Below are 24,641 nucleotides of genomic sequence, written 5' to 3'. Positions count from 1 at the left end.
TTAGGCTGAGGCTCTCTATTAAGACTCTGGGGACTGTTTGATAATTCATTACACAGACTACATGCTCAGTTGTAACAGAGTATGTTCCTCGCTCCAGATGTTACTCTTTACTTGGCTACTCCTCTGCTTAGTTTATTTAGTCTGACACAAATGGCACTAATTTATCTTGACTTGTGTAAATTGTTGAAGTTTGTCTACTTGTACTGTTGAAGGAGTGGTGTGAGCCATTTCAGTAACTTATGTAACTAGTAATTGCTGCAAGTCAAAATTATATCGTCAAGCTGTCAGTTTTGAGGTGGGTGCAAAAGTAAGTTCTATAATTACCACCTCTTTGATGGCAGCAGTGAGAACTAAGCATGGCCTGGACGGTGGGCATTGTTGATGGTGGATGCTGCTTTCTTATGATATAATTGAAGATGTGACAATGTGGGGAGTACTTCACTCATTATGGACTACACTGTGTCCACGACTTGTTGAAGGTTTTTCCATTCAAGAGCATTGGTGTTTCCATACTAAGCCATAATGCAACCAGTTAATATACCCTTCGCAACACATCTATAGAAGATTGTCATAGTTTTAGATGACATGCTGAATCTTCTCAAACTTCTTAAAAAAAAAGTAGAGGTGCTGCCATGCATTTGTATGTAATGGCACTTGCGTGCTGGAACCAGGACAGATACTCTCAAATGTTTAAATAACCAAAGTTCAAAGTAAAATTTATTATAGTGTACACAAATGGCATCTCATACAACCCTGAGAATCTTTTTTCCTGCAGCCATACTCAGCAAATCTATAGAACAGTAACTGTAAAGAGGATCAATGAAAGAGCAAGAGCATCGAAGACAAAAGACTGTGCAAATGCGGATATAAATAATTATCAATACATAACAAGAGCATGAAATATCAAGATAAAAGGTCCTTAAGTGAGATCATTGGTTGTGAGGCCACCAAATAGAGTCTATGTAGTCGTCATCTTTTGTTCAAAAGCCTGAATAGTTGAGGTATAGTAACTGTTGTTGAATCTGGTGGTGTTAGTCCAGAGGCTCTTGTACATTATTCCTGAAGGTAGCAGTGAGAAAAGAGCCTGGCCTGGGTGGTGAAGATCCCTGATGATGAATGCTGCTTTCTTATGACAGCATTTTGTGTAGATGTGCTCAATGGTTCAGTAGGCTTTACCTGTGAGGTACTGTGCCAAATCCACTACCTTTTCTAGTGCTTTCTGTTCAAAGACATTGGTGTTTCCATACCAGTCCATGATGCAGCCAGTCAATATTCTCTGCTACACATCGATATAAATTTGTCAAATTTTTTGATGTCATGCTGAATATCCACAGACTCCTAAGGAAGCAGAGGCACTGCCATGCTTTCTTTGCAATTGCATTTACATGATGCGTCCAGGACAGGTCCTCTGAAATAGTAACACCCAGTAATTTAAAGTTCTCTCTCTACCTCTGATCCTCTGATGAGGAATGGCTCATGGACCTCTGGTTTTCCCTCTCTTGAAGTCTAAAATCAGTTACTTGGTTTTGCTGACATTGAGTGAGAGGTTGTTGTTATGACACCACTCAGCCAAATTTTCAATCTCCCTGTTGTATGCTGATTCATCATCACTTTTGATATGGCCCACAACAGTGAGGCCATCAGCAAACTTGAATATGGTATTAAAGTTGCACTTAGCCACGAAGTCATAGGGTCCTTAAGTCGAAGTTCAGGAGGCGAAGCACACATCCCTGTGGTGCACCTGTACTGGCAGAGATTGTGAAGGAGATGTTTTCCCAATCCAAACTGACTGGGGCCTGCAAGTAAGGAAATCCAGGATTCAATTATATAAGGGTGTATTGACACCCAGGTCTTAGAGGGGATGATGACATTAAATGCTGAGCTGTAATTGATGTATTCATCTTTGCTGTCCAGATGTTCCAGTGATGAGCCAGTGAGATGGCAACAGCTGTAGACCTGTTGCATTGGTAGGTAAATTGGAGCAGATGTAAGTCACCACTCAGACAGGAGCTGCTATGTTTCAACAGTAGCCTCTCAAAAAACTTCATCACTGTGGATGTAAGTGCCACTGGGCAATAATCATTGAGGCAGGTTACCACACTCTTCTTGGGCACCATCTTTGAGTCAAGTTAGGTGTACATAGGAATAGTCTTTACCTACTGTATGAATGGAGCTCCAACAATAATTTCAATGGCCATCAATATTCAATAATACTCCATCCACCATTCTCTGTGTTTACTTCACCCATCAACAGATTGCCAGATGTGTGTACCATCTTCAAGCTGCACTGCAGAAACTTATGAGAACTTCTTCAAGAGTTCTTGCCGAAGGGTTTTGGCCCAACATGTTGATTGTACTTTTTTCCATAGATGCTGCCTGGCCTGCTGAGTTCCTCCAGCATTTTGTGTGTGTTGCTTGGATTTTCAGCATTTGCAGAATTTCTCTTGTTTGTGTCAAGGGATCTCACACATCCGGAACCTCAACTATATAAACAATATTGCAAGAGAACAGGTCCACCTGCAGGCTCCTGTTAAAATTACTTGGTGCCCCTTTGTCTCTGCTGGGGCTAAAAGCTCAGAATTCCTTTCCCTAATGACACTGTGGGTGGGAAAGTCACTTTCAATGCAAGGTCCACAACAGTTCAATAGCTCATCACAACCTTCTCAAGTGCAATTGATATAGCAAAATAAATGATTTAGCAAAATTTGTAATGGATTTCACTGAGGTGATCAACACTGAGCATGAGAAATGTAAATGATAAGGTTAGGAAATGCATCTCATTCAATCCTCTCTCCCCATCTCTGTCCATATCCAATAAAACATCTTACATGCAATTTTCAAAAGTGAATGAAATGCTCTACACAGGAGATCGAACTGATCTCTGTACAAGTGTAATGCCCTGATTCATATCTTTACTGTTCTGCTGTAGGTATTTCATTCAGCAGCCCTGTAAGAGCTGTGCATTCTGCTTTCAGCCTGTTTCGGTTATTGTTGAAGATAAGGGATGATGTGCAATGTGTACCATCGAATTAGCGGGAGGTTTTTCTTGGTTAGGGACAAAAAGGTTGGTCCTGGGCTTTTGTTCGAAAGGAGATGAAGAGAGGAGATGCTGGGGAGAATCAGTCATAGCATATGATCTGATGGGAGACCCGTTTGTTCGAGATGGATTGTGAGAGACTTTCATGACTGTGGGCCCAGCGTGCGAGTGACAGAGAAGTTCAAGATGAGCTCCAACTTGCACACATTTGACTGTTTAATTAGAATGGGGCCTTTTCTTCGTAATTCTTTACTAACCCTTTAGTTAAGATTCATAAATATAATTCCTTTAATCGTATGCAGTGTACTGTCTGTTGTTTCATGGCATTAATTTGTAATAGGGTAGCAAATTATGCAGCATCCACACAAACAAGGGGTTTAGGGGAGGGGCTCATGCCTCCATCTCACAAGTTTGGCAGGGCCAGAGATTGTCTTCCCTGGACTTGCGTAGCCATGGAAACCAGCTCTGTTCAATCCCAGTGTGGAGAATTTCATTCACTTCTGAAAACTGCATGTAAGACGGTTTATTGGATATGGACAAGATGGCTTTTAAAACTAGTACTGGACTACTCAGGATGATCCCTAATAAAGAGTAGCAGTAATCTGGAGATCTAAATTCAAAGCAAATGATAGATCATTTTAACATGTTTTGGGACCAAGATGGAGATGGAGGTAAGATGCGGTGTGGCGACCCACTTTCTGCGCAAGTGAACCAGCTCACAAATAGCGGGAAGAGACTATGGTAATACACATCTGATGTCATTTCCGCCCGGAGAGGGGGGGCGCTAGGGATTAAACGCCAGCGCTGCGAAGTTTGAATAAACTAGTCTCGAAACGACTTACCGACTGCGTGTCGTTGTCTCTAGCTCTGTATGTAGTACATCGCTACATTGGTGACCCCGACAGTCCAAACGGGATTTGGACCAAAGGTGACCGACTCTTCATCTGTTCACACAGTTTCGCTATAACTGCCGACTTTCTGGACGCTGCGACCACACGTGTGGTTTAGCCGAGCAGAAGCCCAGTTCCAGATTCGGCAGATATCTTCTGATTCCACGAGTTACTATTATGTGGTGAGCGCCATTGACCAGGAGACAGGTTGCAGATTTCATACAGTCACCCCCGGAAGAAGGCAAATATGAAGCATTCAAGGTGCTTCTCATTGGGACCTTTGGCTTCTCACGGCGTGAGCGGGGTGCCCGCCTGCTGCACCTGGATGGTGCAGGTGCATCAGCATTCAGCATTAATTAAGGCCGCCATCAGCATTAATGAATGAGATGCTGGCCCTGGCTGACGGACACAAGCCTTGCCTCATGTTTGAGCAAGCGCTCCTGGAGCAACTGCCCGAGGACATACATCTGCTGCTGGCCGATGCAGATTTCAGTGACCCCTGGAAGGTGGCGGCCCGGGCAGACATGCTGTAGAAAGCCAAGAGGGAGAGCGTGGCATCCGTCGGTCAGATTACCAGGCCACGCGCCCAACAGCAGACCAGACCAGGCCTCGCAAGGGGACGCACACAACACAGAGGCAGGAGCAAAGAGGCCAGTGAACAGTGGTGTTTCTACCGCCAGCGGTGGGGCACAGAAGCCCGCCATTGTCACCCGCCCTGCAAGGGTCAGCTGCCGCTAATGGCTATGGCGGCTGGTCACCAGAACAGCCTCTTGTATGTCTGGGACAAACGGTCGGGACACTGCTTCTTGGTCAACACCGGAGCGGAAATCAGTCTCTTACCCCCGACAGGGTACGACACCCGCAACAGGAAGCCAGGACCCACCCTGAGGCCCGCAAGCGGCAGCACGATACGGACCTACGGCACCCGCTCAGTGCAGCTGCAGTTCGGCGCCAGCCGGTTCATGTGGCCCCACCACTCCTGGGGGTGGACTTCTTGCGAGCTCACAGCCTGCCGGTCGACTTGCAAGGGAAAAGACTGGTACATGCAGAGAATTTCCAGACACTTTCCCTGGGTGAAGTCAAGTTGCTGGCCCCACACCTGGACTCCATCACGCTGTCAGACAACAAATTCACCAGAATCCTGGCAGACTTTCCATTGATTCTGGCACCACAGTTCATGGCAACCATGCCCAGACAAGGGGTACAGCACCACACCCCGACCCAGGGACCACCCCTCCATGCCCGCGCACGAAGGCTACCTCCAGAAAAGCTCTGCCTGGCGAAGGAGGAGTTCAAGAGGATGGAGGAATTGGGGATCGTATGGAGGTCCGATAGCCCATGGGCCTCCCCCCTGCACATGGTGCCCAAAGCAACAGGGGGCTGGAGACCATCGGCGACTACCGCAGACTGAACGAGGCTACAACTCCAGACCGCTACCCGGTGCCGCACATACAGGACTTTGCAGCAAACCTGCATGGGGCAAGAATCTTTTCTAAGGTAGATCTCGTCCGGGGATACCATCAAATCCCGGTACACCCTGAAGACATCCTCAAAACAGCACTCATCACCCTGTTCGGCCTGTTTGAATTCCTCTGAATGCCATTCGGCCTGAAGAATGCCGCACAGACGTTCCAGCAGCTAATGGACGCGACCTGGACTTTGCGTTCGTCTATTTGGACGACATCCTCATAGCCAGCAGTAGTCGTCAGGAGCATCTGTCCCACCTCTGCCAGCTCTATTCCCGCCTGAGTGATTTCGACCTCACGATCAACCCGGCCAAATGCCGGTTTGGTCTCGACACCATCGACTTCCTGGGCCACAGGGTTACCAAAGATGGGGCAACACCACTGCCCGCTAAGGTAGATGTTATCCACCACGTTGCCTGGCCCAACACAGTCAAAGGCCTGCAGGAGTTCGTTGGTATGGTGAATTTCTACCACCGTTTCCTCCCCTCATGTGCCCTTTGTACACCCTGATGTCGGATAAAGGCTAGGACATTACTTGGGACCAGGAGGCCGCAGTCACTTTCATTGAAGCCAAGGAAGCCTTGGCAGATGTCGCGATGCTGGTGCACCCCAGAATGGATGTTCCAACCGCCCTCATAGTGGATGCATCCAACACAGCAGTCGGTGGGGTGCTGGAGCACCTCATCGAGGGGCGCTGGCAACCCCTGCCGTTCTTCAGCAAGCACCTACGACCACCCGAACTCAAATACAGTGCCTTCGACCGGGAGCTGTTGGCACTGTATCTGGCAATCCGGCATTTCAGGTACTTCTTAGAAGGCAGGCCATTCACCGCGTTCACGGACCACAAACCGTTGACCTTCGCGTTCATGAAGGCATCCGATCCCCAGTCAGCTTGCCAGCAGCGACATCTGTCCTAAATCTCCGAGTACACGATGGACATCCAGCATGTCTCAGGAAAGGATAACGTTATGGCGGGCGCACTCTCCAGACCAGCTGTCCAGGCCTTGCCCCTGGGGGTGGACTATGCAGCACTGGCCGAGGCGCAGCAGGCAGACGAGGAGATGCCCAGCTACAGGACCGCAGTCTCGGGTTTGCAGCTGCAAGACTTCTTTGTAGGCCCAGGTGAGAGGACCCTCCTGTGCGACGTGGCTACCGGCCAACCTCGCCCCATCATCCCGGCAGTCTGGCGGCGGCGAGTTTTCAACTCCATACACGGTTTGGCGCACTCATCTATCAGGACAACCGTCCGGCTGGTCTCCAGCAAGTTCGCGTGGCACGGACTTCACAAGCAGGTCAGTGAATGGGCCAGAACTTGCGTGCAGTGCCAAACAGCCAAGGTGCAGCAGCACACTAAAGCCCCGCCGCAGCAGTTTGAACCCACCTGCCTGAGGTTTGACCGCATTCATGTGGATATCGTGGGGCCCCTACCATTGCCCCGAGGAGCGCGGTACCTCTTAACTATGGTAGACTGGTTCACGAGGTGGCCAGAGGCGGTCCCGCTCACCGACACATCTGCCGATTCCTGCGCCCGAGAGCTGATTGCAACCTGGGTAGCACGCTTCAGGGTACCGGCCCACATTACCCCTGACAGAGGCGCCCAGCTCACCTCCAGCCTGTGGTCGGCTGTGGTCAGCCTGTTGGGAATGCAGCTACACCACACTACTGCCTACCACCCACAGTCGAACGGACTAGTGGAACACTTCCTCCGTCACTTGAAGTCGGCTCTCATGGCCCACCTGAGAGCTTCCCTGGGTCCTGCTTGGACTTTGCACAGCACCCAAAGAAGATCTGCACACCTCGTCGGCCGAGTTGGTGTATGGCGCACACCTGGCCGTCCCGGGAGAGTTCATACCAGCCCCAAGGGGGCAAGAGGAAGAACCTGCAGCAGTCCTGGACAGACTACGTGAAAGGCTCGGCAACCTGGCCCCCGTGCCGACTTCACAGCACGGACTGACCCCGACACATGTACCCAACGACCTGCAGTTTGTGTTTGTACGAAGGGGCGCACACCGGGCATCGCTACAGTGGCCGTACGAGGAGCCGTTCAAGGTGATCAGGAACAACGGGTCCACGTACGTTCTGGACATTGGGGGGAAAGAGAAGGTTCTCCCGATGGACCGACTCAAACCAGCCCATGTGGACTTGGTGCAGCCGGTTGAGGTTCAGGCACCAAGGCGCATAGGCAGATGGCCAAACAGAGACTGATCCAGACTGTGGACATTGGGGCATGTATCACTGGTTCTGGGGGGAGGGGGGGTTATGTGGCGACCCACTTTATGTGCAGGTGAACCAGCTCACAAATAGCCCACGTGCGGGGAGAGACTTTGGTAATACACCTCTGACGTCATTTCCGCTCGGAGGGGGCGCGAACTGGGGATTAATGCCAGCGCCGCAAAGTTTGAATAAACTAGTCTCGAAACAAATTACTGACTGTGTGTTGTTGTTTCTAGCTCTGTATGTTGTACATCACTACAACAGAACAATTATTTGCTGATCCAACTGAATTTGACAGAGTTGTATTTGTTTTCTTCTTCCTAGCTAATGCCTGTTTTACAATTTGGAATGTAGAAGTGTGAAATTATGTTACTTTGAACAGGATTATTTGATGATGGGACTCTGAAAAGTTTGGGGATTATCAGTATGATGTTTTATTTTAAGGAAGCTTTCTCTTCTGTTGATTAAATCTCTGTTGTGGTATCAATTTATCAGCTGTGGGTGATGATGGTAAAAGCAGATTTTATTAAACATTCTTAAGTGCCTGAGCGGCACTTCTTCAGTAGGTCATGATTCACATAAGAGCCAGAGTGGGTAACAATGCAAAAGGGAGGTGTTGAAGAGATAATTTAGGGAGCTAGGTAGAAATCTGAAAAGCCAGATCTCCAGGGTAGTAATCTCTGGATTATTGACTGTACCATGTGGCAGTGAGTGTAAGAATAGAGTGATTTTGGCAAATAAATGTGTGGCTATGAATTTGTGCTGGAGATGAGGCTTCAGATTTCAGGTTAATTGGGATCCCTTCTGGGGAAGATATGTCTCGTACAAAGGGGCTGGGTTACACCTGAACCCGAAAGGGGCCAATATCTGTGTGGGCAGGTTTGCTCGGATTTTTGAGGAGTGTCCAATCCAACTTGACTGTGTGAAAGGGTTGAAGATGGGCAGTTGATATACAAGCAGAGACAGTGAGACTGTTAGGAAGGACAGGCAGGTGATAGGGCAAAATTGCAGTCAATAGGATGAGTTGCATTGTAATAGAGGGACAGAAACAAAAAAAGAGTGACAAATGCAGGACTGAAGGTGTTGTATTTGAATGTAGGCAGTGTGCAGAATAAGGTAGATGATTTTGAAGCACAGTTAGAGATTGGCAGGTATGACACTGTGGGCATCACAGAGTTGTGCCTGGAAGAGATTATAATTGGGAGCTTAACGTCCAAGGATACACATTGTATTGAAAGGACAGGTAGGTAGGCAGAGAGGGAGGTGTGGTGAAAAATGAAATCAAATCCTTAGAGAGAGGTGACATAGGATCAGAAGATATAGAATCATGATGAAATAGAGTTAAGAAACTGCAAGAAAAGAAAGACCTGATGGGAATTACATTCAGGCCTCTGAATACAGGCTACAATTTACAATGTGAGATAGAAACTGATCTCTAATGTTAGGATAGTCAAAAGGGATTTCAATACGAAGGTGGATTGGGAAATCAGGTTGGTGCTGGATCCCAAGAGAGAGAATTTGTAGAATACCTACGAGATGGCTTTTTAGAACAACCCGTGGTTGAGCCCACTTGGATTGGGTGTTGTGTAATGAACTGGATTCGATTAGGAAGCTTAAGGTAAAGGGGTCCCTAGGAGGCAGTGATCATAATGTGACATAATTCACCCTCTATTTTAAGAGGAAGAAACTAAAGTAAAGGGAAATATGAAAGGGGAGCTGGCCAAAGTTGATTGGAAGTGGACACCGGCGGGGATAATGGCAGAGCAGCAGCTGGAGTTTCTGGGTGCAATTTGGAAAGTGCAGGATGGATACATCTCAAAGAAGAAGAAGTATTCTAAATACAGGATGGTGCCACTATGACTGACTAGGGCAGTTTCAGCCAATGTAAAAGCAAAAAAGAGGACCTAGAATAGAACAAAAATTAGTTGTTCTTTGAAAGCTTTGCAATTAGAAAATTGGGAAGCTGTTAAAAACCAACTGATAGCAACTAAGAATTCATAAATCAAATAAAATTAAATAAAATTGTTTAATTATCATTCAAACCATACATAGATACTGCTGAACAAGACATCATTCCTCTGGGACCAAAGTGAAAATCATTCAAAATAGCAAGCAAATATTGACAAACAGTGAGTAACATAATTCAAAATATCAAGCAAAGAAGCATATTCACTCAAAAAAATATATATAGTCCACAACCCTGAGCGATAATGTCTCGCAATCGATGGTACAGTCCCTCCCCCTGGGCGGTGTACAGATGCACGCATTACAACATGTCTTTCCACCGCTCGAACAGTGAAATTGCAGTGCAGAATCAATGGGCCGACTGGCCTAATTCTGTTCCTATGTCTTATAGTTATAGTATGGTTTAGCCCAGTATTGTAATTACTTGTGATATTCCTGCTTTAGTTTACTTTATGTGGAATTAAATTCTATGGCAACATTGGTGGGATATCAGCTTGTGTTATTGGATCAATGGGCTGGCATCCAGAATACTGGGACAGGAATTTGCTGTCACATTCATAAGACTGAAACATTGAAAACCATTTTGGACAACATTTTACTAATGCAATAAGAACTTTTGGTATAAAACTTTGTCCTATTTATATGTTCAACATTTGAGATAGTAACTTTAAATTTTTTTTTAAAAATTCCATTTTCAAGTTGGTTACATAGAATATAATGGAATTATAGAATAATATCAGTACTCCCTCCTCTCCTTAACCACTCTCCCCATAACATCCCTATCTAAAAAAAAAGAAAGGAAAAAAAAGAAAGAAGAAAGAAAGAAAGACTGCCTGGATATCGGAAGATCCCCACATGCTCCATGGAATTCAAAATAACTAATATATGTATTTGTGTCTTTCCTCAGAGGACCAACATCTTTATCATTGGAGCACCTATATATATAATCCTTTCTTTTGTAAATAAGGGCGCCAAATACTCAGAAATGTGTCATATTTATTCCTTAAATTATAAGTAATTTTTTCAAGTGGAATACAGCTAAAACTTTCATTATTCCAACAATCCATACTTAAGTATGAATCCGATTTCCAAGTAACTGCAATAGCCTTTTTGGCTACTGCCAATGCAATTTTTATGAATTCTTTCTGATATTTGTTCAATTTAAGTTTTGGTTTTATCCCTTCAATGTCACCTAGTAAAAATAATATTGGGTTATGTGGAAGTTGTGTTCCAATAAAACTCTTAAATTTATCCAAAAAGGTTGAATTTTAAAACAAGACCAGGTAGAATGTAAGAAAGTACCAATTTCTTGATTGCATCAAAAACATTGATCAGATAAATTTGGTTTAATCTATTTATTTTTTGTGGTAAATTATATAATTGATGTAAAAAATTGTATTGTACTAATCTAAGTTGGACATTTATTGTATTTGTCATACTATCAAGACATAGTCTTGACCAAGTTGTTACATCAATTTTAATATTCAAATCTGTTTCCCATTTTTGGAACAGATTCCATTTCCCAGTCAATGCTGTAAAAATGAATATATTCCCTAGATTACAATATTTATTTCAAACATTACCAATACAACTGCCGCAGAAGTTTTTTCAAGAGTTAAATAAATATGTGAGGAAATTTCTTTGGAAAGGTAAGATGTCGAGAATATCGTTGGAAAAACGGACATGGAAATTTGACCTAGGAGGGTTACGACTTCTAAACTTTAAGAATTATTATAAAGTAAATCAACTTAGATTTATTGCATCTTTTTTGACGAAGATAAACCGGCATGAATTAGAATAGAGTTAGATAAGATAGAAAATACATCAGAAGATTTTATATATAAATGGGAATCTAAATGGATATGGGAAAAGAAAGAATCTCTTATATTAAAACATTTGACTAATTTATGGAATAAGATAAATGTTGATGATTAGATAAAGAGATCTTTATTAGCAAGGAGTCCTCTGATTCAAAACAGGCTTAGTCCTTTTACAATGGATAATCAACTTTTATAAAATTGGTATCAAAAAGGCAATAGATATATAGGAGATTGTTATGAAGGAGGTATATTGGTCATTTGAACAATTAAAGAATAAATATAAAATATCAAATAACACTCTTTTTTGTTATTTTCAATTAAGAGCTTACTTAAGAAATAAACTGAGTCAAACAATGTTATTGCCGAAACCTAATGAAAATGAAACCTTAATTCAAAAAGGAAAAATTAAAAAAATTACTTCTTTTATGTATAATCTGATTCAAAAACAGACACTTCAACAAGGAATTCATAAGTCAAGATAGTAACTTGACTTCTGAAATTGAGTTCTGTTGGTTTTTGATTTCAGAAGTCGAGTTCAAAGTATATTTATTAATCCACGTGCTATTAACACACAATGGATTTCTACCTCTTAACGTTTAAAGTTTTACACTCCCCAAGTAAGATTGTCAGAAATACAATTTTGAATACCAACATTTTTTTTCACTTTTCAGGGAATGACTATCCGCCCATTGGTTGAGTTCTTGGAAGTTAAAAAATCAAATAAAAACCAGCCAACAGTGAGCCAAGAGATTCACATTCGAGTAAGTAGCTTGTATCAGTTATTGTTGTTCATGAGTATTATAACTTTGTAAGTATGTAGTAGCAACTTGTAACAGACTTTCCAAAATACCCTACTCAAGTACAGTGGATTCTGTTTAATTGGGACTAGTACACATTGGCCCAATTAGGAGGCTGCTTTAGTTAGCCAAAGTTTCATTGAAATAGTTAAAAAGTTATTCAAAAAAAAGAAATTAAATTTCAGTGAATAACAAATTATGTATTTAAATGACACACAGAACAAATTGGAACACTACAATACTTCTACAATGCTATAAAACTGTTTATTAGTTCCTAATTGTTATTAATGGAAGAATTCATCCAGCCTATGCACTGGTACTCTGATTAATGAACAAAATCAGTGCAGAGACCTAGTGCAGATATTGGAGAATCTTCATACAATACTACTGTTTCAATTGCAACTTCCAAATCTTAATTTTCATTGTACCATTCCATTGTAGTTCCTAACTTGTTAAAGTAGTGAAATCATTTCATTTTCACTCCCAGCTGTTTCCGGCATCACCAAGCCAGAATGCTTGAAACCACAGTAAACAAAACTGTCCTGATTTATCTTAGTGATTTCTTGGCAACTATTAATGATAAAAATCACTGCTTTTTGAACACAAATGCTGCAACTGCCATTATTAAAAACACTCTAAGCATGGCGTAGAGTCTAATGGCCATGCAAGTTCATGAAACTGACACTAGTTAGAAACTGTTCAGGAGCACTTTCCTGTCCCAATTAAGCAGCATAATGTCCCAAATAAACAAAGAGAATATTGGCTATTTTCTCGAGTAGTTTTCTTTTTCTTTAAGAGTTGTCCCAAATAAGTAGCTGGCCCGATTGATTGATGGCCCAATTAACTGGAATCCACTGTATATGGGAATACCCATGGAAATCCTGGGATGATTTAATAAATTTGATCAAAAATCCAATTGGAGATGGGCATTTTTAAAGAAACAATTGTCTGTGATCTTCAGTTACATTCTTTTCTCAATGCTGATCCATCATGGGTAAAGCCCTCCCCAGTATTGAGCACATCTACCTGAAGCATTGTTGCAGGAAAGTAGCATCCATCATCAGGGACCCCCACCACCCAGGTCATACTCTTCTGCTTGCTGCTGCCATCAGGAAGTAGGAACTGTACATGAGCCTCAACATTCACACCACCAAGTTCAGAAGGAATTTCCCTTCAAACATCAGGCTCATGAACCAAAGGGTATAACTGCACTCAACTTCACTTGCCCATCACTGAACTGTTCCCACAACTTATGGATTCATTTTCAAGAACTCTTCACCTCATGTTCTTGATAATTATTGTTTATTTATTTATTATTACTCTTTTATTTCTCTTTTTTATTTGCACAGTTTGTTGTCCACCCTTTTGGGTGCAGTCTTTCATTGATACTATTATGATTATTGGAGTTGCTGATTATGCCCACAAGAAAATGAATCTCAGGGTTGTATATGGTGACATATATGTACTTTGATAATAAATTTACTTCAAACTTAGAACTTTGAGCTCTTTCATCATGTGTGCTCCACCTTTCTTGCTTTGTCTCCTGGACTATATGACTTAGAAATATAGAAAATCTACAGCACAATACAGGCCCTTCAGCTCACAATGCTGTGTCGAACATGTACTTACTTTAGAAATTACCTAGGGTTGCCCATAGCCCTCTGTTTTTTGAAGCTCATGTACCTGACAAGAACCTCATAAAACACCCTATTGTATCTGTATCCACCACAGTCACCCGCAGCCCATTCCATGCACTCACCACTCTCTATGTAAAAAAAAACACCAAATGTGCCCTTGACATCCCCTCTGTACCTACTTCCAAGCACCTTAAAACTGTGCCCTCTCAGGTTCTGACTGTGCTCTGGTAAAAAGCCTCTGACTACCCACACGATCAATGCCTGGGAACTGTGCCTTGGGAAAAAGCCTCTGACTATCCACACGATCAATGCCTCTCATCATCTTCTACACCTCTATCAGGTCACCTCTCATCCTCCGTTGCTCCAAGGAGAAAAGGCCAACTTCACTCAACTTATTGTTGTAAGGCATACTCGCCAATCCTTGTAAATCTCCTCTATACCCTTTCTATAGTTTCCATATTCTTCCTGCAGTAGGTGACCAGAACTGAGCACAGTACTCCAAGTGGGGTCTGACCAGGGTTCTAAATAGCTGCAGTATTACCTCTCGGCTCTTGAACTCAATCCCACAGCTGAAGAAGGCACTGTATGCTATCTTAACCAGACAATCGATCTATGCAGCAGCTTTGAGTGTCCTATGGACACAGACCCCAAGATACTTCTGATCCTCCAGACTGCCAAGTGTCTTATCATTGATACTATATTCTGCTATCATATTTGACCTATCAAAATGAATCACTTCACGCTTATCGGTGTTGAACTCCATGTGCCACTTCTCAGCCCAGTTTTGCATCCTATTCATGTCCTGCTGTAACCTCTGATAGCCCTCCACACTATCCACAACACCCCGAACCTTTGTGTCATCAGCAAATTTACTAACCCATCCCCCCACTTCGTCATCCAGGTCATTTATAAAAATCACTAAGATAAAGGGTCCCAGAACAGATCCCTGAGGCACACCAGTGGTCACCAACCTCTATGCAGAATATGACCAGTCTACAACCAGTCTTTGCCTTCTGTTGGAAAGACATTTCTGGATCCACAAAGCAACGTCCCCTTGGATCCCATGCCTCATTACTTTCTCAATCTTATCAAATGCCATGCTGAAATCCATATACACTACATCTACTGATCTACCTTCATCAATATGTTTAGTCACATCCTCAAAAAATTCAATCAGGCTCGTAAGGCACGACCTGCCTTTGACAAAGCCATGCTGACTATTCCTAATCATGCCTCTCCAAATGTTCATAAATCCTGCCTCTCAGGATCTTCTCCATCAATTTATGAACCACTGAAGTAAGACTCACTGGTTGATAATTTCCTGGGCCATCTCTACTCCATTTCTTGAATAAGGGAACGGCATCTGCAACCTTTCAATCCTCCAAAATCTCTCCTGTCCCCATTGATGATGCAAAGATCATCACCAGAGGCTCAGCAATCTCCTCTCTCACCTCCCACAGTAGCCTGAGGTAGATCTCGTTTGGTCCCGGTGAGTTATTCAACTTGCTGCTTTCCAAAAGTTCCAACACATCCTCTTTCTTAGGGTCTATAAGCTCAAGCTTTTCAGTCTGTTGTAGGTCATCCCAACAATCGCCAAGTTTCTTTTCCATTGTGAATACTGAAGCAAAGTATTCATTAAGTACCTCCACTATCTCCTCCAGTTCTATACACACTTTTCCACTTCCATTGGCCCTCTTGTGTCTTATCCGCTTGCTCTTTGCATACTTGTAGAATGCCTTGGAGTTTTCCGTATTCCTGTTCGCCAAGGCTTACTCATGGCTCCTTCGGGCTCTCCTAATTTCATTCTTATGCTCCTTCCTGCTAGCCATATAATTTTCTAGATCTCTATCATTACCTAGTTTTTTGAAACTTTCGTAAACTTTTCTTCTTGACTAGATTTTCAACAGCCTGTTCCTGTACCACACCACAGTTCCTGTACCCTACCATTCTTTCTCTGTCTTATTGGAACGTATCTATGCAGAACACCATGCAAACACTCCCTGAACATTTGCCACATTTCTGCCGTAGATGTCCCTGAAAACATCTGTTCCCAATTTAAGCTTCCAAGTTCCTGCCTGAGAGCTTCATATTTCCCTTTCCTCCAATTAAACACTTTTCTAACTTGTCTGTTCCTATCCGTTTCCAATGCAATGGTAAAAGAGATAGAATTGTGATCACTGTCTCCAAAATGCCCTCTCACTAAGAAACCTGTCACCTGACCAGGTTCATTTCCCAATACCAGATAAAGTACAGCCTCTCCTCTTGCAGGTTTATCTATATATTGTGTCAGGAAACCTTCCTGAACACACCTAACAAACTCCACCCCATTTAAACCCCTCGCTCTAGGGAGATGCCAATCAATATTGGGGAAATTAAAATCTCCCATCACGCCAACCCTGTTATTACTGCATCTTTCCAGAATCTTTCTCCCTATCTGCTCCTCAGTGTCCTCGTTATTATTGGGTGGTCTGTTATATAAAAAAAACCAACAAAAAAAAACACCCGGTAGAGTTATTGACCCCTTGCTGTTACTGACTTCCACCCACAGAGACTCAGTAGACAATCCCCCTATGACTTCATCCTTTTCTGCAGCCGTAAAACTATCTCTGATCAGCAGTGCCACAACCCCACTTCTTTTGCCTCCCTCCCTTTCCTTTCTGAAACTTATAAAGCCTGGCACTTGAAGTAGCCATTCCTGGCCCTGAACCATCCTAGACTCTGTAATGGCCACAATATCATAGCTCCAATTACTGATCCACACTCTAAGTTCACCTGCTTTGTTCATGATACTCCTTGCATTAAAATAGATACATCTCAAACCAGCAGTCTGAGCGTATCCCTTCTCTATCACCTGCTTCTCCTATTTATCTCCTTCTCACACGGTCTACAAGCTTTTTCTATTTGTGAGCCAACCGCCCCTTCCTCTGTCTCTTCAGTTCAGTTTGCACCCCCCAGCAACTCTGACAGCCTTAGCAAACCTCCCCGCCAGGATATTGGTCCCCCTCTGATTCAAGTGCAACACGCCCTTTTTGTACCCCAGGTCATGCCTGCCCCAAAAGAGGTCTCAATGATCCAGAAATCTGAATCCCTCCCCTGCTCCAATCTCTTAGCCATGCACTTATCCTCCACCTCACTATTTCCTGTACTCCATTCCTAGACTTGATGGGTGTTCCTTTTTGAGCTCCCATTGCTGTGATTTATCCTAACCATCATCACCTCTTCGATTTCTGTGCACCTGTTCCCACGTGTTTCTCTGGCTCGGATTCTCAAATAGGTAACCTGAAAAACTTTAGGTTTGTTCCAGATTTTTCATTGGAAAACCTGTTCTACCTCATCAACTCCATTTCCTTCTTTGACCACTGTTTTCTGTCAAATTTAATGGCTTTTCCGCAATAACATGGTTCAAGTTTATTGTCTTTCAACCATGCATGTGTATACTGCTGAATGAAATCACGTTCCTCTGGGACCAAGGTGTACAACACAGTACAAATAATTCACATACAATACATAAAGATATTACCAGTAATAAATGAACAAATAATATGATGCATTTATGACACGAGTTTAAAGAGTAAACAGTATAATGCTACTGATGCTTCGTATGTGATGAGGCCTAGTACAAGGGAGTACATGGCATGGGGGAAGAAGTTGTTTCCTATCTGAACAGTATTGTCATAGTACTTCCAGCCTATTGGTAGGGGGTCAAAGAGATTGTTGGACAGTTGGGAGGGATCAGTGACAATGCTAAGGGCCCTGTGTATGTAGTGCTCCTGGTAGATATTTTGGATGGACAGAAGAGACTCCAATGACTCACAGCAGTCCTTGCAATCCTTTGATGGGTGTTTTAGACAGATGCCTTGCAATTCCCATACCAGACGATGATGCATCTGGTCAGGACACTTTTAATGGTGTTCTTGTAAAAATTGGTTAGAATGGGGGGGGGGGTGTAGTGGGGGTTGTGTGTTTCACCTTTACTCAGTCTCCTCAGGATGTGGAAATGCTGCAGTGCATTCTTGACTAAGGAGATGGTGTTGTGGGACCAGCTGACATCATCCATTATGTGCACTCCCAGCAACTTGGTGCTCCTAACTCTTTGCATGGAGGAGCAATTTATGTGCAGTGAGGAGTGGTCAGCCTGCACCTTCCTGTCCGAACTCAGCAGGAATTGGTACTCTTCCATTACTTCACTATAGTGTCATTGTTCTGTTCAGCACAGACACAGACTTCAAGTCTTCAAGTCTATGCCCTCTAATTTTAGACTCAGAACCCTAGAGAAACCACTCTGACCATCTGCCTTATGTATGCCCCTCATAATTTTATAAATCTCTCAGTTCACCCTTCAGTCTCTCATATGTTCTAGTGAGAATAAACACATACTATCCTCTTTTTCTCCTTACAGCTACAGCCCCATAAGCCGTGAAACATCCTGGCAGAAGTGTTCTGCCCTCTTCCTAATGCTACCACATCTTTCCTGCACTAGGGTAATGGGAACTGTATACATGCTCGCTGGAAATGCAACCTGAACAATGTTTTATGAAGTTACAATGTGATATCCTGACTTTGTTACTCACTGTCTCAGCCTAGGAAGGCAAGCAAGCCAATTGCCTTATTCATTACCCGATTCAACTTATCTCCATACTCGATCATTCTTGGGTAGTTCATATGATTTGCACTATCTTCACTATATTTCCTGATTTCCAATCCCTCAAGTACATGTTCACATGTTTAGTTCCCACTGTGGCCTCACATTTTCATCTGTCTGAAGTCTCTTTCAACTGTATCACTTTATCTAACTGCAGCCTTGCCTGTCTTCAACCCTTCACTTCTCTCACTACTTGGCAACCTTCAGCCAACTGGACTGCACACAATTGAATCCCTTCCACCTCTGACTTCCCTTCATCCAGTCAGGGTTTCCTGAAAGTCTCGTCTTTAATCAAGGTATCAATCAATTCCCCTCAATGTCCATTTGCTTCTTGGGTCAATAAGGTAGAGGTAGTTATTTTACTCTTAATGTTATAAGATGCTGGCGGTTATTAACCATACTGGAAGTGTGCAAAAACACCAATTAATTTCCTTTATCTTGAGAAAGTATAAGCTGAAACCTCAATGTCAAGTCAGCTTTTGCACATCTGTGCCTCAATCAATAGAAGTGATTTGAGCAGATAAAGGAATATTCAATGTAGTTCAGGGCTCCACTATTATTTTAAGTTTGAAAATATCAATCTTCTCATTATAATCAATTCACAGTATTGCAGTAATCTTGCTCATTCTAGCACAAAACTAATCCAGTTGTTTTCTTTTAAATACCTAAGACCCACAGGGGGAAAAAATTGAATTTTAATTCTAAATCTCATTTCCATGTCTAGCTTTTTGACCATGTGTTGGCTGGAGTTGAGGATGTCTGTGGACAATGGAGTCACTACTACTTGAGAGACAAGTATGAACATTGCCTCATTTTTGTTACTTGTAAAAAGCTAAATGCCTCTGAATTAATTTAAAAAAAATATTATTTTACATGTGTAACTTTTTAGTCCAATATATATAAAGTTAGCTTTCCTTGAAGAGAAAAAGCAGTAAGCTAACCCGTACATGGTAAGCAAAACCAAACTACAGCTACTAAGAAATAGCAAAAATAAGTGGCGTAAAAACTCAGCAGGTTAGGTAGCATCTATGGAGAAAAATGCTTGATGTCCAGATCAATAATCATCTGGTTATTTCAAATACTTACTTTTCCATGTGAGCATATGAGAGTGGGAGAAACAAAGTTGATGGACTTGCTCGTCATCTATCATGTGATGATGTATTATGGAATATACACGAGAAGAAGTTATGGTTTATATGCGTGTTATAACAGTTAGATGTGTATCAAAAATCTGTGCTTTTGCTCGAAATGAGTATCCCAGTCACTGTTCTGAAGTCAGCACAGCATATAAGTTTCCTCAGGAACATGTGTCCAAGTACAGATGTTCTCTCAGTCTATGGTTCAATTCCTGTATGTTTGCTCTCAGTAGTCACTGTTGACAATAAGTGAAACGTAAGGGGCAACAGTTCTGGATCATTACAACATAGTGGAGTAACTCAGCAGGTCTGGAGGGTAATGAGCAGTTGGTGTTTTGGCCTGAGTTCCAGAGCATTGTGTTTTGCTGCAACAACAGAGTTGAGGTGCATTCACTTAGACAAAATGGTGTTAAGAGTTAATTCTGCAATTAATTAACTCATACAGTGAAGGAGAGCAAGGCATAATTCAGGAAACGATTGGGCGAAAGCTCACGTCAATAACGAGCATTTAAGTAGCCTGGACTATCCACATGATAGTCAAAGGATGCGCAGCTTTCCAGTTACGTTAAGATGTAACTACGTATGCTATTTTTAAAATACTGACTACTAGAAAGAATTCACTTGAACTGCAAAGTAAAAGAAGTAAATAGTTAATCATAGACGTGAGACTCCGCCGATGCCATAAATCCTGACCAACGCACACAAGATGCTGGAGGAGCTCAGTAGGTCAGAGAGCATCTATGGAAAGGAATAAAAAATTGACATTTTGGGCCAGGACCTTCATCAAGACTGAAATAATTGGTTATTTGGGGAAATAAATAAATATATATACTAAAGTTATTACGAACTCTATGGAGCAAGTGGGGATCTTCCAATATCCAGGCACTCTTTCTTTCTTTCTTCTTTTTTTTTTCTATAGGGATGCTAGGGGAGAGGGGTTAAGGGGAGGGGGGATGGGTAATATACATTTTTTTTCATACGTTTATTTTGTAACTACTTGAAATACAATAAAAAAATTTAAAAAAAAGACTGAAAAGGAAGGGGGTAAAGTCAGAATAAGACGTTGACAGAGGGGAAGGAATACAAGCTGGTGGGTGAAAGATGAGGGGGAAGGTGAGTAGGTGGGGGAGTGGGGAATGAAATAAAAAGCTGGGAGCTGATAGGTGGATGAGGTAGAGGACTGAAGAACAAGAATGGCATGGTGGCATAGCAGTCAGTGTAACAATTAGTGCCAGCCATCAGGGTTTAATTCTTGCCGCTGTCTGTACTTAGTGTTTATGTTCTCCCTGTGACCATGTGGACAACCTCCCAGATTCAAAAGGTTAGTAAGTTGTGGGCACGCTAGGTTGGTGCTGGATGCTTGTGACATCTGTGGGTTGCCCAGAGCACACCCTTGGACCACGTTGGTCATGGATACAAATGGCATATTTCACTGTTTAGACGTTCACATGTTATTAGGAAAGGGCAGTGGATCATAGAAGGAAGGGAAGGATGAGGGGAACCCAATGAAGGTGATGGGCAGGTGCACCAAAGAGAAGGGGTAACAAGTATGAGGAATGGGAGAAAAGGAATGCAAGGAAGTGTTAGAAATTACTGGAAGCTAGAGAAATGAATGTTGGAGTCTATTGAGACAGAATGTGAGGTGTTGCTCCTCCAGCCTGAGTTTGGCCTTATCATCAGAAACAAAAAGTGCAGTTGCTCAAAACATTTTCAGTGCCCTTGACGTTGGGTAATTTGAAATTTTTTTTTCATCCTGTCCTTCTCAACAGTGTGCTAAAGCATGTCTGGGTTCACAGTCCATGATGAATTAGTGTGGCAAACACTCAGAGCTCCAGGACCGGTAGTCGTTTTATTGAAAGTTCTCCCTGCACTATGTGGAGGTGTACACAATACATTTCTGATCAAATATATCATACAGAGTCATCATAGACTTACTGCACAAAAGTTTTTTCAGCAGTGATGTTGTTGAGATTTTGGTTAGTCTCGTTGATTCTGGAGATTTGCCTTGCATTGTGTATGCAACATGTTCCTACAATGAATGCTGGTTCTCCCTGCTACAGGAGACCACAGACTGCTGGGTAGGGGAGGTCAATAAATCTATTTTATATGGGTTATTTTAAAAGGGTGGTTATAGTAATTAGGATACTTTTGTTCATGAACCATTCTGCTCTAAAAACTGTTACTCAAACTTTCTTCAAAACCGTCCCTTCTGGATGGAAAAGAGGGTGTGCATGTGGTATCATGAAAGAAAGGAATCCAAGATGCCCTGAGCATTAGTAAAATATAAAATGCATCAGCTCATCATTGCTGGTAAACAATGTAAATCGCTGTGCCTTGTACACTCATTAATACATTTGATCTCTGACTTTATTTTTAGAGCCAGGAAGTTTGATCGCAGTTATCTGGGAAAGCTTTTGATTCGGGGTAATGAACCAAAGAACAGTATTGTTGCTCTGTATAAGAAACTGGAATTGAAACAGGCCATTGAAATGGCTGAATCAGGTCAACTCAGCAAGGTGTCGTCATCTGCCTCCCTGTTGTAAGTAAAATATTTAATTTCACTGTTAAATCAGAAGTTAAATATACTGTTGTATTTTTAACTACAAGTCTTATATGCACTTTATGTCAACTTGTACATCTACAGAATATTTTTGATATCTGTTTATGTCATTTTATGTGTTGTGTATGGTACATATGTACTATGTTTTCTACCTTGGTCCCAGAGAAACATTGCTTTGTTTAGCTATATACATGTTGAGTGACATTGAACTTGAATGTGCTTTTTTTTTAAGTGCAATGGTGAACAATTGCCAGATCAGGAATGCTGGTCAAGTCAACTAGTTCCTAAAGAGAACTCTGACAGGCCAATCAGATGGTTCACTGCTGCTCAGTGATAGAACACAAAAAAATCATATGTACAATTAAGAAACATTAAAAAACAGTAGAAATACTGGAGTGTTGATGAATTCTGCTGGAGAGAGACATTTATACACATGCTGCCCTCCATAATTCAAAGAGACTGAAGGATAAGGTTGCAGGGTGACAAAACGTGACAGCAGCACTTGGAACTAAAAACTAATCCCTACTGGGAGAGAAACAGCACCTGTTCTTACCGCACTGTTCTCCAACAGTTTAAGGACCAAGTCCAGCCAGAACAAAACTCACAAGTGCTCTTGAAAGCCAGATATTAACCCTACCTGCCAACAACTAAGCATTATCATCCTGGTCCCCTTCATGATAGCTTATGAAGAAGCATGTGACTTCCCTCCCAGAGATGATCAGTGTTTGTGCACTCGACTCTTGAGCTAAGTCTAAATTTGTAACTAAACAACTAGAACTGGAATTAGTTCTGTCAAGTGTGAGCTGAAGGGTGTTCCCAAGTGCATGAACTGAGAACAGTTCTGACATTAGAGGAAGTAAGGTACAAGTAGTGCATTGTTTCAAATGAGTTTTGGATCAATGCATCAAATTAACTAAGTCTGAATTTTAAGGGTAGGAATTTTGGAGCAGAGGAAAGAATATGATTTTTGAATCTTTTAAAATTGGGTTAGATTCATTTTATTATGAAATTGTCACTATTAATTTTCATTCAGCTTTCACCAGCACCCTTTGCTTGTCATATGCTTTCATTTACCACTCCTTACACCATGTGAAAGTGTGTACAATACACTTCTGATCAAACGTCATACAGTGATATCATACGCACACTGCACCAAAGTTTTGTCGGTGGTGATGCAGTGAAGAACAAAATTTTCTTTGAGAGTTGCTTTTTCTCTCATCAGTGAATTGCTTGATAGATTGATAAACAATATATGTTTTCAGATAAGGTTTTGAGAGGTTTTTTATTTGATTGTAAGTAAAATATCAAAACTAACTGGGTTGTGATTTTATTTTATCTGAATTTCCAGGGGTAAAAAACCTAACGAAGTTAGAAGTCTCTCATCTGAAGAACTGAAGAATATGAAAGAAATCCTAGCAAAAAATCTGTATCGGACGAGACAGAGGGTAGGTTCAATAATCTACGGTGGCTGCTGAATACCAAATAAAACTTCACATAATTTGGGCCTGTGAATGTTGAGATAATACACTACTTCTTCCCTGTAGTACTCCCAGAGTTGTTAAAAGTTGATTTTGTAATTGTTCTCGCTTTGAATTGTTTCTCACAGTGAGCCATACTCCTTGTACTGCTTCTGTGCTCTGACTTCAGGTAATTTTACTTAAAGAAATCCTCTGCAATACCAAAAGATGCTCACAGGTTGTAGATCAGGCTGGCATTGCTACAGTTATTCTCTGTGATAAATTTCATAAAAGGGACATTTCTTTGTTAGTCCAGAATTCTGGGCTTACGTAGGTGTCAGAACCTTTTGTCCTTTTAGAGTGGTAAAGGTTTATGAACTGGGAGTGATAACTCCCCTACTTGTTGAATTTTTTGCATTATTTAGTTCTTTTGTTTTAAATTAGAAAACTTTGTCAATGCATTTTGCAACACTTAATTAAAACCTTTTCCCTGAAAGTTTTTAGTTCACCTCATGACTTTTGGCAAAGGTTTCATTAGTGTTTTTCAATACTTTAAACCTCTTCTGTTTTGAACCCAATAACAATTCAGAGAACAGACTTAACGCAAGATCTAATAAGACTGCAGACATAAATGTGCGCAGCATCTATGGACTGGAACTACTTTTATTCCTGAAACTAGTAAAATAGAAACAAATATGTTGGACGTGCAAAAACTAAATATGCTGGAATATAGAGCAATAAAAAAATATCGGTTGGAGTAACTCTGCAGGCTGAGCAGCATCTGTGGCAGGCACGGAATTGTCGGAGTTTCAGTTTCAAAACCCTGCATCAGGACTGGCAATAGTTTCGACCAGAATCGCTGACAATCCCCTTCCCCACACAGATGTTGCTGGACCCACTAATCTCCTCCAGCAACACACACAAAATGCTGGTGAAACGCAGCAGGCCAGGCAGCATCTATAAGGAGAAGCACTGTCGACGTTTCTGGCCGAGACCCTTTGTCAGGCCTGACTGAAAGGG

At 42.2% G+C, this 24,641-nt stretch overlaps 1 protein-coding gene across 1 annotated transcript in view; it reads left to right on the top strand.

Moving 5' to 3' along the window:
- The window catches only part of slc9a2 (solute carrier family 9 member 2), a 99,164-nt gene that overhangs the window by 49,373 nt on the left and 25,150 nt on the right, over positions 1-24,641 (top strand). The window contains exons 6-9 of the mRNA XM_059964407.1: positions 12,064-12,153; positions 19,193-19,263; positions 21,982-22,143; positions 23,513-23,609. Of these exons, the coding sequence (XP_059820390.1) occupies positions 12,064-12,153; positions 19,193-19,263; positions 21,982-22,143; positions 23,513-23,609 (420 nt within the window). The remainder of the gene's footprint in view (positions 1-12,063; positions 12,154-19,192; positions 19,264-21,981; positions 22,144-23,512; positions 23,610-24,641) is intronic.

Source organism: Hypanus sabinus, chromosome 3 (genome assembly GCF_030144855.1).
Source record: "Hypanus sabinus isolate sHypSab1 chromosome 3, sHypSab1.hap1, whole genome shotgun sequence".
Classification (NCBI taxonomy): Eukaryota; Metazoa; Chordata; class Chondrichthyes; order Myliobatiformes; family Dasyatidae; genus Hypanus; species Hypanus sabinus.
This window is presented reverse-complemented; position numbering and strand designations above follow the sequence as displayed.